The sequence below is a fragment of the Marmota marmota genome, unplaced genomic scaffold (genome assembly GCF_001458135.2).
Source record: "Marmota marmota marmota unplaced genomic scaffold, marMar, whole genome shotgun sequence".
NCBI classification, from domain to species: Eukaryota; Metazoa; Chordata; class Mammalia; order Rodentia; family Sciuridae; genus Marmota; species Marmota marmota.
In genome coordinates, this window is record NW_026000101.1 from 3,539,279 (window position 1) to 3,555,745 (window position 16,467).

Consider the following 16,467-nt stretch of genomic DNA (forward strand, 5'->3'; position numbering starts at 1 on the left):
GGAACCCCTGCTCTCTATAAAGTCATAAAGGATGAAAGGAAATAGAATTTCAGTGTACAATCGCACTAGACAAAACCCGTATTTTTTAATGTTTTATGTTTTAGCTGAATTTTTTTATACTAGATAAAATCAAAATGGATTTTGTGATCATGCTTTTTAGTGTCTATCTATATCCACGATTTTCAAGCATGTAGTTTAAAAACATTATTCGAAAGAAATCTGACTCTAAATAAAATAATAAAAGATAAGCTGTAGTGGTAGAAAATGGTGAAGTTTGAGAGAAAGACTTTGTCTTCCTGAAGCAGCTCTTAGGGTGCCAGTAGAATATAGTTTTAAAACCAAACCCCTCATCATCCTTACCAAGACTGCCCTATCTCATCCCCTACCCCTTGCAGGGAATTTCAGAAGACAGCACTCCTGCAATACAAAAGACAGAGTTCTCTTGCTTGCAAAGATGCTGCTGGTTCTATTCATTTACAATAGTTAAAAAAGAAAAAAAATAATGTCATCCAGGCACAGTGGCAACACTGCCTGTCATCCCAGCAGCTCTGGAGACTGAGGCAGGAGGATCTTGAGTTCAAAGCCAGCCTCAGCAAAAGCAAGGTGCAAAGCAACTCAGTGAGACCCTGTCTCTAAATAAAATACAAAATAGGACTAGGGATGTGGCTAGTGGTTGAGTGAGGTTTGAGGGAAAGACTTTGTCTTCCTGAGGCAATATCCGGTACAAAAAAAAAAAAAAAAAAGTCTACCTCAGTTGTGACATTTCACAGTCCCCTTCCAAGTCAGCCCCTACCAGTTAGCATCCTCTCATAAACAGCCAATAGTACCATGCAGAAGAAACAGAGAGGAAATTCTGCCCATGAGACTTCTACCCTCTATGTGGAAATGAGGTCTCATCCATGTGGTGTTCTCTTGGGTGCTTTGCATTTTCTGGTGTTTAGCACTTTCTGATGGGCCACAGTTCCAAATTCTCTCCAGGGTTCAAACAATGGATGAACATCAAATTCATTTAAATCCTAACAATAGAAAAGGAGAAGAGGAACTTTCCCAATGTATGATTGTATCAAACATGGGTAGATCAAACAGATTTATCAAGTGCAGAAACCTGGTAAAGATCCCCCAATTCCAACTGAGATATCCCTTTAAACTCCCCAATACCATTTATTCCTATTAGTCATTTTTCCATCAATATCACAGAAGTGTCTCTATGAATATACTAATGCTATGTCCTCTTTAATTACAAAATGTTTTAGTCATACAGAAAATTACAAAGAATAATGAAATTCATGCGCTCATCCCTGTGATTATCAAACCTTAATATTTGCCTATGTTTGATTCACATTATTTAAAGAAACAAGTTCTTAAGGTGGGGTTGAATTCCCTCTAATATGCATGTGCACACATGTACACCTGCACAAACACACGTTCTCCTTCCTCAGTGGTGACATGGTCCTGAAGTTGGTATGAATCTTTCCCTTTCAGGGTTTATGAATTAGTACACATATGACTTCTGAAAAACAATACATAGTACAGATTTGCATGTTACATAAGTAGGATCATACTGTATCCTCTTCCAACTTTCTTTTTCAATCATGGTTGTTTTCAAGTATTGTCAGGGTGGATCCATTCCACCTTTGGTTCATTTGTTTTAGCTGCTGCTTTCTCTCCTGACCCATGATGATACCATGACTCGCTTTCCAATTCCCCTTTTCAGAGACATTTAGAATGGCACTGCTATGAGCATATATTATACAGGTTCTTGTGCATCTTCTGCATCTTCTGCAATAATCTCCCAGAGTAGACGATAAGAAATGGATACAGAGGACCTGGGAAACTTGACTCTTCTTGGCATTGTCAAATTGTCACTGTGCTCACTCTATGAGATTTCCTAATTCATGACAACCTTGTTAACATTTGGCATCCTCAGATCTATTTTCCATTCTGTTGGATTTAAATGATTTGCTGCATTCCACAGAAACTGACTAAGAACAAGTTTACCCAAAAGACTTAAAATCAGCATACTACAGGGACACAGCCACATCAATGTTTATAGCAGCACAATTCACAATAGCTAAACTGTAGAGCCAACCTAGATGCCCTTCAGTGAATGAATGGATTAAAAAAATGTGGCATATATACACAATGGAATTTTACTCAGCAATAAAAGAGAATAAAATCATGGCATTTGCAGTTAAATGGATGGAGTTAGAGAAGATAATGCGAAGTTAGCCAATACAAAAAAGACAACAAACAAATGCCGAATGTTTTCTCTGATATAAGGAGGCTGACTCATAGTGGGGAGGGAAGGGGAGCATGGGAGGAATTGATGAATTCTAGATAGGGCAAAGGGTTGGGAGGAGTAGGGAGGGGGCAGGGGATTAGCAAGGATGGTGGAATGTGATGGACCTCATCATCCGAAGTACATGTATGAAGACAGAATTGGGTGTCAACATACTTTATATACAGAGATATGAAAAATTGTGCTGTGTACCTATAATAAGAATTGTAATGCATTCTGCTGTCATTTATTTTTTTGAAAAAAATCAATAGAAAACAAGAGGACTTGGATAAATTACTTAACCTCTCTAGTGACAGCCTAACTCATATGTTACTCGTTGTTATAAAGATTGGCTTAATATATAGAAAGGCTTTAGAACAACAGCAGAACTTTTCATACTTTTCCAAGAACATCTATGGGAGAGAATTAAAAATATATAAATAATATTCCACCTGGACTGGCACTACTTTCCACTTTATTTCTGCCACTACAAACTTCCTAGTATATGTCATCCCAAATAGATTTTCATCTGATGAACTGGGGAAAGCAACTAACAAAGCACTGTTTGGATGTGAGAACATGTTTCAGCATTTCGGTTTTCAGAGCCTTCTGAAACAAGGTGGTCATAAACTGGAGATTCCTTCTAATTTTTTTCTGCAACTGTTCCAGTTGTTATAACTTTTCATTTTCTTTCAGGTGCCAGTGTGCCACAGGCTTCACAGGGCCACACTGTGAACTGAACATCAATGAATGTCAGTCTAACCCATGTAGAAATCAGGCCACCTGTGTGGACGGATTAAACTCATACAGTTGTAAGTGCCAGCCAGGATTTTCAGGCAAAAGATGTGAAACAGGTATATATGAACTCTATGTTATCAATAATAATACTAAAAGTAGCAATATAATAACAATATCCATTTTTGCTTATAATATGTACTGCATACATGCCAAAAACTTTATATTTATTTAATCTTCACATCCATCCAATATACTAAGTACTATGATTAATGTCCCCATTAATTTTTGAAGCTTAGAAATGGAAAGAGGAGAAATAGAGCCAGCTGAATTTGGCAGAACTCTTCCATGTCTCTAGGAAGTACACTTCCATAGGCCATTTGACTTTGAAAGTGTGGACATGGTTAGGAATTAATAGACCAACGCTAAACTGCTTTCTTGGGAGACAGGCATCTTTTAGCTGCAGGACTTTGATTTTATTGAGTAGGTTTTGCAGAATTGCCCATGAAATAGAGTAAAACCAAAGCTCTGCACAGGGCAGGATATTGCCCTTGCAGTTACCCCTGCTTCCTTCCTGCAACATCAATCACTTCCTCTCCACTGAGTCATTCTCCTCTGAACACAAACATGCTTTAGTATCTCTTGGCTTTAATAATACTCCAATTCCATCTCTCCTGCCAGTGACTCTGTATTTCTTTGCTCTCTTTCACAATTGAGTGCTGTTCCAATCTTTTATATGCACACTGGTTATCTTTTTCAAAAGGGTGTGCTATGTAAAATTACAAAACATTATTTTGTAAATAATCTATATGTAATTCTGAAACTGCTTCTCAAGTAATTGTATTTACTGAAAATTAGTTTCTTGGGCAATAGTACTGCTTGCCTGCTGCTTACATTAGACTACTGGAAGTGCCTCCCCGGTGCCACAGTCTGCACTTTCTTATTTGTTTCAGAACAGTCTACAGGTTTCAATCTGGATTTTGAAGTTTCTGGCATCTATGGGTACGTCATGCTCGATGGCGTGCTTCCTACTCTCCATGCCGTAACCTGCGCATTCTGGATGAAATCCTCTGACAACATTAACTATGGAACACCAATCTCATATGCACTAGAGGATGACAGTGACAATACCTTCCTCCTGACCGATTACAATGGGTAAGTAGAAGAGTGAGGATGGAGGTGCTCAGGACCCCATCCTGGCACCTGATAATTCAGAAGTGACATTGGGGTGGTGGCTGGGGAAACAGGGAGAATGAGGTGCATTATGGATTCATGAGAGACAGGTGTATTATGAACCAGTCCACAAGCTCAGCACAAGGTGAAACTTCTTTATTTCTTCAGGATAAGTTAATTTCAATGCAATTCCCTCTGCATTGTCAGGAAAGTTGCTTCAATTACACTCAGAGTTTTGCTTAAGAGCCACAGACCCAGGCAGGACCTCCATCATTGGTCCACCGTTCATACTTTTTATTGTTGAGCTGTCCACTGGCTCAGCCTCTAGGGGCCCTCTAGGACCACTGCTCTTTTCCACAGTCCTTAGCAAGGCTTCAAGTCCAGCCTTTGATGTGGATAGACTGTAGTGCACCACTTAGCACTTCCCACTAGTACACCCACATTGTTGGCCTCCTAATGGGCAGGTTGTAGACCCCAGAGACCTACTTAGTTCTCAATCCTCTCTTCAATCAGGGAGTCCCACTACTCTGATGGAAATCTCCCCATCTTCAGACACTATTCTTCTTATGGAATTTGGGCTTTCAAAAAAAAAAAATCAAAGAGTTTACAAAAATCCTCCCTTAAAGCAAAACATACATAAAGAGAGAACTTGTTTCCTACTTGAGTAGGGAAAGGAAAATGGAAAATGCAGAACGAAAGTAATATTGCAAAAACATTACTTTTTCATGAACATCTTTGAATGGGGTTTGAGAAGATTCTGGAAGAGCTATTCAATTAATGTTTATCTTCCTTATCAACTTTTCATATCATTTTTCTCCGTTTGATTTTGAAATTGTTTCACTTTAAACTGTTTATTATCTTGAAGTTCCCTGAGTGATGCGATTGTTGGAAACCTCTTTCAGTGGCCACTCTCATTCAGTTCCAAATATTCTTTTCCTTGAATCGATGTACTTTATGTACCATGCAACTATTTTGGCAACTGTCTTAGTCCATTTGAGCTGATATAACAAAATGTCATAGTTTCATAGTTTAGGGTGGCTCATAAACAGCAGAAATATGTATCACAGTTCTGGAGACTGAGAAGTCCAAAATCAAGACACTGGTGGAATTGGAGTGGTGAGGACTCACTTTCTGATTCATGTTCTTGCTGTGTCCCCAGATGGTGAAGCATCAAGGAGGTTCATTGGGACCTCTTTTATCAGGGCAATGATGCCATTGATGAGGTTCCTGTCCTGGTGACATAAGTACCTCTCTTTGTTCCCACCTCCTAGTACCATCACATTGGTGATTAGTCCTCAACATATAAATTTTGAAGGAACATAAATATTCAGACCATATTGGTAGTGCTAGCCTACCTTCTCTAGAATAGCTGAAATGCATTTTTGGTCTTAGGGAATGCACATTCTAGCAGAAGGATATCAGTCTAGCATTTGCACAAATTTTACTTCTTCCATTCTTGACTCTCTCTCCAAAATAGCCAGATGGTGAATTGTCTCAAATTGGACAATTCTCTTGGACTTTTTCCTACCCCTCAGTGTTTAAGGAACATAAAATTTCCAAGAGCTACAATTAAGTGTAATTAGTAAATCAAATCTGCCTCTATGGAATATGACCAAATGGAGACAAAGCACTAATGATTTTACACAAAGTACTTTACCCACAAAGAAAAAGGAAAATGGCCCCACAGAAAGAATTACAACATATGACTAATGACTGTGCTCCCTGGAATCTCTCTCTCCACAGCTGGGTCCTTTATGTGAATGGCAAGGAAAAGATAACAAACTGTCCCTCAGTGAATGACGGCAGTTGGCATCATATTACAATCACTTGGACAAGTGCCGGTGGAGCCTGGAAAGTCTATATCGATGGGAAATTATCTGACAGCGGTACTGGCCTCTCTGTTAGCACAGCTATACCTGGTATGTCTTTGCAAAATGAATAGAATTCTGTTAGACTCTAGAGGCGGTTGGTGGTGCTTCAATGAGCACCAAGTTTGCTAGCTGTATTGCCCTTGTTTCATATAAAGATCCACAGTTATCTCTCTTATTGACTGACTACTCCTTGACCATCCAGACTGGAATAGGCATGAGCTAATGAAAGACCTAAAAGAACTGATATGTCTGGAATGCGGACTGAAAGAAGGAATGAGGTTGGAGCAGGAGGTTATGGCCAAATCATGTAAAGTCTTATAGAGCAGGTAAAGGATTGAGGTTTTCATCTCAAAATCAATGGGAAGTCACAGATGGGTTTTAAGACAGCTGCAGCAAATGGAAGGAAGGGCAGCTCAGGCGGTTCCCGGAATGGTCAGAATGAAGCAAGAGGGCATGTGGGGAAGCCCCTAAAGAGCAAAGGGATCTCTAGCCAGACAGCAAACAACACACAGTAAAAAGCATTTTCTGCTCTTCTCCTGGGAGACAAACTTAGGATAAATGGAAAACAAGGGAGAATGCAGCTCTCCCTTAAATGATGCTGGAGTAGTTGAGGAGATGGATGATGCTTCAGTGTATCCACTCACACTGAGCATCTGTCAAGAACCAGTCCAGGGCTGGGGTTGTGGCTCAGCGATACAGCACTCGCCTTGCATGTGCAAGGCACTGGGTTCAATCCTCAGCAACACATAAAAATAAATAAATTAATTAATTAAAGGTATTGTGTCCAAATACAACTAAAAACAAACAAACAAACAGAAATATTTAAAAAAAAAAAGAACCAGTGCAGAAACCACAGCCCAGGGGAAGCTCTAGCTATATATAGAAGGGAACACATATCTTTTTTTTTTTCCTGAGGAAAGGGGAGAGAAGAAAGCTCACAAGGTTTGCTGGATTTAGGTAGTGGAGATGATTTGTAAAGATTGAAAAGGTTAATTTGGAAGCTAGGAGAAGGGAAATAGAGACCAACTTAGAACATCAGACACATCATTGCAGAGTAACAGTATTGGGAAGTCAATCAATACCAAAGCTGCTTTTGAAAATCACATGATCACAAGAGTAGGGCAATATTTTAATATGATTGTAGTGAAAGCACTCTTGATAAATTTAAAATACATTATTCTATTGCCAGCTGCCTCTTTGTAAAATATATTTGAACAGGAACCCAATATTAAAACCAAAACTTCTTTGTAATACTACTCATGCCTAGTTACCTTTTAAAACAAATAATCCTGTTACACAGATTTGTTCAAGGGTTTCCCGATGATCCTGTGAATTTGATAATGGAGTAGTTATTACCATATTAGAGATGAAGGAGACAGAGGCTCATGAAAGTTGAAGTGCATTTCTAGAATCTAACTCCTCTGGCTGGTGGTTGTGCCCTATTCATGCCTTTTCATCTTAAATTGGCATGCTGGTACACATCCATGGAAGTAGCAGGTGCCTTAGAAACAGAAGCACCTGTAAGTGCTAGAGAGACCAAGGGGTTGTGAATGGACATCCTCAGTATCTCTCAGACTCACCGTGTTATTTTATTCTTTCTTGCATTTTACTCACTCCATTACCTAGAGACTCTTCATATCTTTGTTCAGCATGAGATTACTCTCACTGTTCATCAAGGTACAAGTCTGAAAGCCTTCCCTGAGCCCTGCCCTTCCTCATGGAACCCTTTCTATTGGTTCTTCTATCATCTGTACACTTGCACTGTTCATTAAGCACACTCAATTGGAAAATGTCTGTGTATTTTCTCTTAGAATTATAAACTCCCAGGGCCAGTACAGTTCTCAGCTCTACTTCTACAACTGTGTGAGTCTGGTGCCTGATATTGTAGACAGCGCACCACCAGCAGCCTCATAAGCTTCTGTTGGATTTGGCTACCCTGTGTCGTAAGGATGAGTCAGAGGTGGCTGGGCAGGAGGATGGGGAGAGGTGGCTCAGATGGAAGGATCTCTGCATAGAGACAAAGAGCCACAATGGGTTTTGTTTTGTCTTTTTAATATTTTTTTTAGTTGTAGTTGGACACAACACCTTTATTTTATTTATTTATTTATGTGGTGCTGAGGATTGAACCCAGCACCTCCCACATGCTAGGTGAGTGCTCTACCATGGAGCCACAAACCCAGCCCCACAAAGGGGTTTTGTGTGAGAAGGCAGGGTTGGCTATTTCATAGAGCTGGTGAACAGGGAAGGAAAAGAAAATATGGTGGAGAAAGAAGCTAAGATATAACCTGGAAATAGGCTATAATGAGTTTGCTTATGTCCCTCCAGGAATATATACTTTCTCCTTCAGTAAATTAGGAGATAGGAAGTAGCAAGTGAAGTGAGATGGTGGTTTCTATTTGTGTATAACATAGTATGTTCTTGTTTTCAACCATCTCTTCTCTGGGCAGTGAGATCACAGGTGATTTTTATTCTCTATTCTTTCATGATATGTTTATAATAGGTGTATTTCTTATATGGTTAAAAATATCTTTTATGTCTTTTTATTTAAATTAAGCTCTGATGGAAGGCTGAAAAGTAGATTGAATAACAGGAAAGTAAAACTAGAAAACTCTTATAGCAACCACCTGAGAAGATGATTGTCTGATCACAGCAGGAAGAATGGGTCCATCATTGCAGAGTTTTCGTGGCCCTTAGTCTACTCAGGTTGCCGTTGACAAATGCCATAGTAGCTTAAATAACAAATTTACTTCCTTACAGTTTTGAAAGCTGTAGGTCTGAGATCAGGGTACCAGCATGGTCTGTTTCTGGCAAGGGCTGTCTACCAGACTTATCCATAGCCATCCTCTCACTGTGTCCCCACGTAGCAGGGAGAGAGAGTAAATTCTCTGGTGTTCCTTCTCTAAAGGCACTAATTCCATCATGGGGTCCCCTTCTCACAATCTCATCTAAACATAATTGCTTCCTAAATACTATTACAGCAGGGAGTAGTGCTTCAATAAACAAATTTGGGGAACGACAAAATTCAGCACATACCAATAACTGACTGCCTTCAATTGGGTGCCCAGGTTTATGGAAGAGCCTGTTAACTGAGATAAGAATTCTAGGGAAAGGAGAAGGGACTAACTCTGCATCTGGTTTAAGACACACCAACTTTGAGGTCTCTGTTGTATTTCTTGTCACAGTGACAATACAATTAGTAAGGATTCAACATGGTGGGCACTTGTATAGAGTGTGGACAGGCATGAAAATTGATAGACTTTCTGAGAAGCAATTTAGAAATTTACCTCAAAAGTCAGAAAACTCGCTTCATTTGCTACTTCCTATCTCCTAATTTACTATCAATTCAACTACAGGAAATCAATCTAAAAGAAATAATCAACCATCTGAATGTATGTTTATGTGTCAATATGTTTATGTCTGTGTTATTTTCATATCAAACTTGGAAACAACTCTATTCTCCTGTAGTAAGTAACTATTGAAATACTTAAACAAATTACTATTTAATTAATCAAAGAGATTTTTGTGCATTCATAAGACATAAAAAAGCTATTGAAACTCATGAAATGAGAACATATTTGAGAAGAAAATTAGAATTCAGACATCATATATGGTATGGTCCTGAGTTTTGTGTTTTATTTATTTAAAAAAAAAAAATAAATGGCAGCAGAAGGCATTACAATTCTTATTACACGTATACAGCACAATTTTTCATATCTCTGGTTGTATATAAAGTATGTTGACACCAATTTGTGTCTTCATACATGTACTTTTATAATGATGTCTATCACATTCCACCATCCTTGCTATTCAATAGTTTTCTCTCAGACATTTGTATTGACTATACTTTCAAAGGACTAAAGTCGGCTTTTTATGAGTAACAGACCATCGAGCCAGTTCTCCTCCGTTTTTCTCTCTTTCTCTTTAGGTGGCGGTGCCTTAGTTCTTGGTCAAGAGCAAGACAAAAAAGGCGAGGGATTCAGCCCAGCCGAATCTTTTGTGGGCTCCATAAGCCAGCTCAACCTCTGGGACTATGTTCTGTCTCCACAGCAGGTCAATTCCATTTTCAGTGTATGACAGTAATGAGATGCAAAGGTACAAACCCAGCAAAAATGGGAACAGCCTAATGATGACATATCTTACTGTGAGCTCTTGGTTACCAGAATTGATCACCAATATCATTGGATGCTATGGCCTGAGTTAGGCAGAAGTTATCTATAATAATGTTCAGTGATTATCCTTTTTAGTTGCTTGGTGATATTCTAAAATTTTATTGGAAATGAGTATCTTGTGAAACCTTGCAATTTCAGAACTAGAAAGAGTTGTAAAGAATAAATCCTTCAAATCTCTCCGACTAAACGTGCAGAAACATAAGACTGTGAAATATCATCCTTAGAGAGTAACAAATAAGTAAGTGATCTGTCTGGAGTCAAACAGCCTGGTGCAAATCCCAGTTCTGTCACAAATTCACTGGGATGATTTTGAGTGTGTTTACCACCTCTCTGAGCTTCAGTTTCTTATCCATAAAATGTCAACAAATAGAACTATAATATAGCAGAGTTCTTAAGGTATTGAACAAAATACCTAGTGTGCGTTTGTGGTATTGCTTGACCTATCATTAGGGCTTGGTAAATGTTTATCCACGATTATAGTGGCAGAATTTCTCCAAGCCTGTTTCTCCAACTCTGTCAGAGGTCAAAGACATAAAATGGCAGGGGACCTCTGCAGCCCCTTAATAAACTGCAAAGCTTTAGACAAGAAACTGCATGCACAGGATTTGAAATTTTCAGACAACAACAAGCCTAATAGGGGAAATATTTGGAGAGGGAATGGTGGGAGAAAGGGAAGAGAAGTTTCTTCTTGCTTCTGAAATCATACCATGCAGAAGCCTGTTTCCCTTTATCTCTACCTTTCAAAAATCTGTGAATGGTTTTCATGGGACTAAAAAAAAATAACTCTGTCTCTGTGGGAAAGTAAGTCTTTATTTAAAAATGTACTTTTAAACTTTCAGGTGAAATCCCTGGCTACTTCCTGCCCAGAGGAACTCAGCAGGGGAAACGTGTTGGCCTGGCCTGATTTCTTGTCGGGAATTGTGGGAAAGGTGAAGATCAATCCCAAGAGCATCTTCTGTTCTGGTGAGACTTGGATGTCTCTTGATTACCCTGGAGTTTAATAGCCAACAGAGGCAATTCATAATACTCTAGTGGTCAAATTGTTCAAATAGTGGTAAATCTACTCTTTGACTAGTAATTCATCTTTACCTTATGGTCATCCAAAAGATTATTCTAATGTTGAAATACATCCCGTATAACAAGATACAAATTAATTGGAAAGGAAATTTGGCAAAGGCAAAATAAGATTAGGATGAGAAAAAGAATACAATTGCTTTGTCTAAAATGCCCTCCAAAGTTCTGTGCTCCTATTTGAGAAGGTTTTGTTCTATATTTCCTAGCAGCTGTCTGGGAAATTTGGAGAAATATAATAAGTATGGCCTCCACTCACTGATAATCAAACTCTGGGTAATCAAGACGTGTCATAAAATTTAAAATATTTAAATGAGTTTTTTAAAAGGGTCTAGAATTCATGACTTTTGGTAACTTATAAGAATATTTCATTAATATTACTAAAATGTCATTTTTCCTTTAAAAATATTCAGCATTCTATTGTTAGGTGCAACTAATTAGAACGAATTTTAAAAAGATAAAATAAGAAAACACCCCAAAAAATATTCAACAGACATCAGCTGAAAGAGGGAAAATTGTTTGTTGATTCAGTTCATTTTTCCTGTTACCTTTGATGATGACAGGGTCTGTGGTGACTTGTTCTAATCTCAGTAGACTGGCTCTTCCATGTTGGTACAAAGTAGGATTTGGACATCTTACTTGATGGCACTGACTTGATGGCACTGCTGCTGTGTTGCTAACCAGCTCTGCACCTGTGTTCTCTGCCCTTAGACTGTCCACCTTTAGAAGGATCAGTACCTCATCTACGAACTGCATCAGTAGATTTAAAGCCAGGTTCCAAAGTCAGTCTGTTCTGTGACCCAGGCTTCCAGATGGTCGGGAATCCTGTGCAGTACTGTCTGAATCAAGGACAATGGACACAACCACTCCCTCACTGTGAACGTAAGCTGTCTTCGTTGATCACTACAGTGGCTCTTGAAAAATATTGGAATTATGCAAACACCCTTCAGGAATTCTAGAGAAAAACTAAATACTTGACAGTGGCTAATATAGCAGATATTCACTGAGTCCTTCTTTTGTGTGAGGAACTCTGCCAGGCACCTTAAGGGACGTGGTGATGAACATCCAAGGACACAACCTGTGAATTCCTCCAGGTTGTACAAGGAACTGGGTTTGAGGAAAACACAGACCATGCAGGCTGGAGGCCAAGGGAGGTCTCTTAAGCTGACTTATCACTCATTCATTTATTCAATGGTCTTTAAAGTGCCTACTCTACACCAGGCACTGATCTAAGTTCTGAAGATACAGTAGTTGGGACAAAATCCCTGATCTTCTGGAGTTTACATTTCTAGTAAGAGGGGCAGAAAAATAAGCAAGAAAATATGCAATTATTTATTTATAGTAAATAATAATGGTAAGGGCTAGAAAAATAAATCATGGTAGGGCAATACAAAAGGAGAGTGTTGGATAGAGGCAAGACTGCTATTGTAGGTGGGGGACAGCAGCCATCACCACCTGACAGAGCATATGTTTACCTTCTTGACTGTCTACCTCACTGGACAATAAACTGCACAAGGCAAAAGTATCATCTCTTTGGTTTACTGCTTTAACCCTGGTATGTAGGAGAATGTAGTAGACCTTCATAATTATTTATTATATTTTTGTGTGTGTGGTACTGGGGATTGAACCCAGGGATGCTCTATCTCTGACTACATCTCTAGCCCTTTTTGTCTTTTTGGTTTTTTGATTGTTGTTTTCTGGGTTTTTTTTTTTTTTGTTTATTTATTTTTTATTTTTTTATAGACAGAGTCTCACTAAGTTGCTTAAGGCCTCACCTCTGAATTGCTGAGGCTGGTCTTGAATTTGCAATCCTCTTGCTTCAGCCTCCTGAGTTACTGAAATTACAGGCATGCCCAGCTCCCATAATTATTTTTGGAATGAATAAATTGCATGCCTACACGTGAGCAGTGTGCTACATGGTAGGGATGCATATGTGGGTCCAGGCTGCTCCCGCTTCTGGAGTACTCTCAATCCAGTGTTTATGTGCAATGGAAAATTTGTGTCCAACTGAAATACTATAGGACTAGGTTAATGTAAATATGATGTCCTTTTAGCATTGTGCTCGTAATATAGTCGTGTGCTCTCTGGTCACATTCCAGGCATTAGCTGTGGGGTGCCTCCCCCCTTGGAGAATGGCTTTTATTCAGCTGAGGATTTCCATGCTGGCAGCACAGTAACCTATCAATGCAACAATGGCTACTATTTGTTGGGCGATTCAAGGATGTTCTGTACAGATAATGGAAGCTGGAATGGCATTTCACCATCATGCCTTGGTGAGATAAATGTTGGTAGTTACTGGTGTGGGTTTATTCTATCCCCTTGAGAAACAGCTACCACAAATTCCTGAGGCTCCAATGGCATGCCTTTGTTAACTTCATCTTATCCCAGGAAACTCTAGGCAAGCCATAATTACAAAGCAGCTGTCCTGAGAGGTGCCAAAAATATTTTAAATTTTTCTCAGCCTCAACAGTAAGACTATATCTTTCCCTATTCTTCTATTTGCCTACCTGTAAACTAAAGAAATAATCACTCTTATGGTGTATCTGGAATGTGATATGACTATTACATTTAAATTTCATAAAAATATATAAAGTGTTATACGTTAAGAGATAGGTAATGATTTAAAAGGGAAAACAAATATTTGATACATAGGAAAAGTGAATCAACTCGAATATTTGCCATCTGTCTTATTTCAGATGTGGATGAGTGTGCTGTTGGGTCAGATTGTAGTGACCACGCCTTGTGCTTGAACACCAATGGATCCTATGTGTGCTCCTGTATCCCGCCATACACAGGAGATGGTAAAAACTGTGCAGGTAACTCATCTATGTATCACCAGAAATGCCTATTTCAATTTTTTATTCTAGTATATATTTATGTTATTTTAAATAAGACAATAGTTTCAAAGAGCATACAGATAGATGCAAAAGATAGAATCTAATAAAAAAAAAAAAAACACTAGTGACAACTAAAGGTGTTTTAAATCAGTACTGTGCCTCTCCCAACTTCCCAGTTTCTGAAAAACAAAACAGAGAGCCCATGCATGCCTACACACGAGCAGTGTGCTACGTGGTAGGGATGCATACGTGGGTCCAGGCAGCTCCCGCTCCTGGAGTACTCTCAATCCAATGTATCACCAGGATATTAAAGAAGTGTCTACGTAGTTCAAGAATAATAGAATGGGTTTAAGAATAGACTCAGTGGCCTCTCTGCCTCAATCAGAACCAAGAAAATGGTTCATCACATCCTAACCAACAACAATTCCCTCTGCCACAGTCACACAAAATTTTATCACTGAAGAAAATAGACATCTTGATGCCTGACCATACCTCTATATTTTGTAATAACTTTGACAGTACTGGCCCATCTCTCAACCATTTGTATCTTTCTACATTTGCTATGAGGGGTAACTACCAGAACATAATAAGACAGAAGTAAAGAGGAATTTAAAATACTGTTCATATCATCTGGCTATGGGTCCCCAAAGTATAGTCCTACAATTTGAGACAGAGAAAAAAAATCCCAGGAGTTATATATGACATATTACCATGTTTCCCATTGTAACACACACGCACACACAAAGAAAGAGAGAATGTAAACAATAGTAACCACAAAAACACAATGTCAGCATCAGACAATATAAATAGAATTGTAAACTAGGTTTAGCGAGGAAATCTTCTCTTAAACAGAGAATGTTGGATATTTATACACATTATCCTATTCACAGGCTGAAAATCTGTGTTCTCTCACTGTGCTCTTTAAGAACAAGTCACATTATGTTATGTGCAAGTTTGAATCAGCATAATGAATCCCACTATTATTTATAATGCACCAATAAAAATTTAAAAATAAAAAGTACAAGTCAGAAAACTTGCCTATAGAAATATCTGATTTAGATACATCTCTTCTCTTTAAAGGATGAGTAAAATTAAACAAAATTCAAACTACAGGAAATTTCAAAAATCTTCCTGCTCAAAGGCATATGGCACTGAAAATGAGTTAATATAGAAACCAAAAGAAAGTCTCAGGGAGACTGCTTGTACACAATAGGAGAGACAAAGACATCACTTCTAATAAAAACTTTTAAAACTACAAAGCCAAGCAGGAGAAAAAATGCTATGATTAAAGCAGAATAAAAAGGCAACTACTATAGACAAAAAGGCAAACATATCAGACAATGAGCTTGGAAACCAGTTCACTCCAGTCCAGGGTTTGTTCTAGAGAAGTACTCTAAATTTGGGTTCAAACTGCAGGCAGTTGTTATGATTTATTACTGAAATATAAGTAATGCAGCAAATTATGTATTAACAACTACATTAGCAGAGATAGATATATGGGAAGGGTAAGGAAATATATGCGGTTGGTAGAGTAAGTGAGTTTATGATGGATTCAGAAAGTAGAGTTTTAATCTGTATTTGTGTAGAGTCAAATAAAATGTAAGTTGAAAAATGTCTTCAAGTATTCTTAATTCTAAAGCCATACGACTTCCTTGAGGGAATATGCAAACTATTAAAACAGAATAGAAAAGCGAAATTGTCTGTCATCCCACCATGCAGACATATTTACTGTTAGTATATACCTCCAGTGTTTTTCTGTATGCTATCGATAAGCAACTTATTTAGTTACTTTTAACATGACTTCATGTACATATTTAAGTCACATGATAGTTTGAGAATATTATTTTAGTTCTTGTTTTATAATCCACTTTATGGATTTCCCATAATTACCTTTTCTCTGTATGTTAACGTCAGATGATATCCACTTCAAAAAAAAAACAGTTTAATAAACATCTTTGAACATGAATCTTTCTTCTTACCTTTCCCTGATTTTCTCAAAATCCAGTCTTATAATTGCATTTACTTTCTGAGAGTGTTTCATTTAAAATTCTTGTCTTACATTGGCCAGATGACCTTTAGGAAGATTGACTCAGTATACCCTCCCCTTCTGAGAATTCAAGTATTATATTCCTCTCATATTGCTGAACTCTATCCTCAAACCTTGCTTTAACCATTTTCCCTGCTTTACACTGATGGCTGACCCCCACCCCTAATTTGTACATAGGAGGGTCTTATGGTATGCAATCTGTTTGGAAAGGGAGGCTAATAACTTCCTTGAATCTGCTGTTATACAACCTTTCAATGCACTTGAGCCCGAGTCAGTTGCTTTTTAC

The 16,467-nt window shown here is 38.3% G+C and overlaps 1 protein-coding gene across 1 annotated transcript in view; it reads left to right on the forward strand.

Annotated features, from left to right (window-relative positions):
- Nucleotides 1-16,467, forward strand: part of Svep1 (sushi, von Willebrand factor type A, EGF and pentraxin domain containing 1) — a 169,542-nt gene that overhangs the window by 106,786 nt on the left and 46,289 nt on the right. Inside the window, 8 exon segments of the mRNA XM_048783107.1 lie at nucleotides 2,975-3,132; nucleotides 3,967-4,168; nucleotides 5,930-6,105; nucleotides 9,983-10,107; nucleotides 11,066-11,189; nucleotides 12,009-12,179; nucleotides 13,397-13,570; nucleotides 13,994-14,113. Of these exon segments, the coding sequence (XP_048639064.1) occupies nucleotides 2,975-3,132; nucleotides 3,967-4,168; nucleotides 5,930-6,105; nucleotides 9,983-10,107; nucleotides 11,066-11,189; nucleotides 12,009-12,179; nucleotides 13,397-13,570; nucleotides 13,994-14,113 (1,250 nt within the window).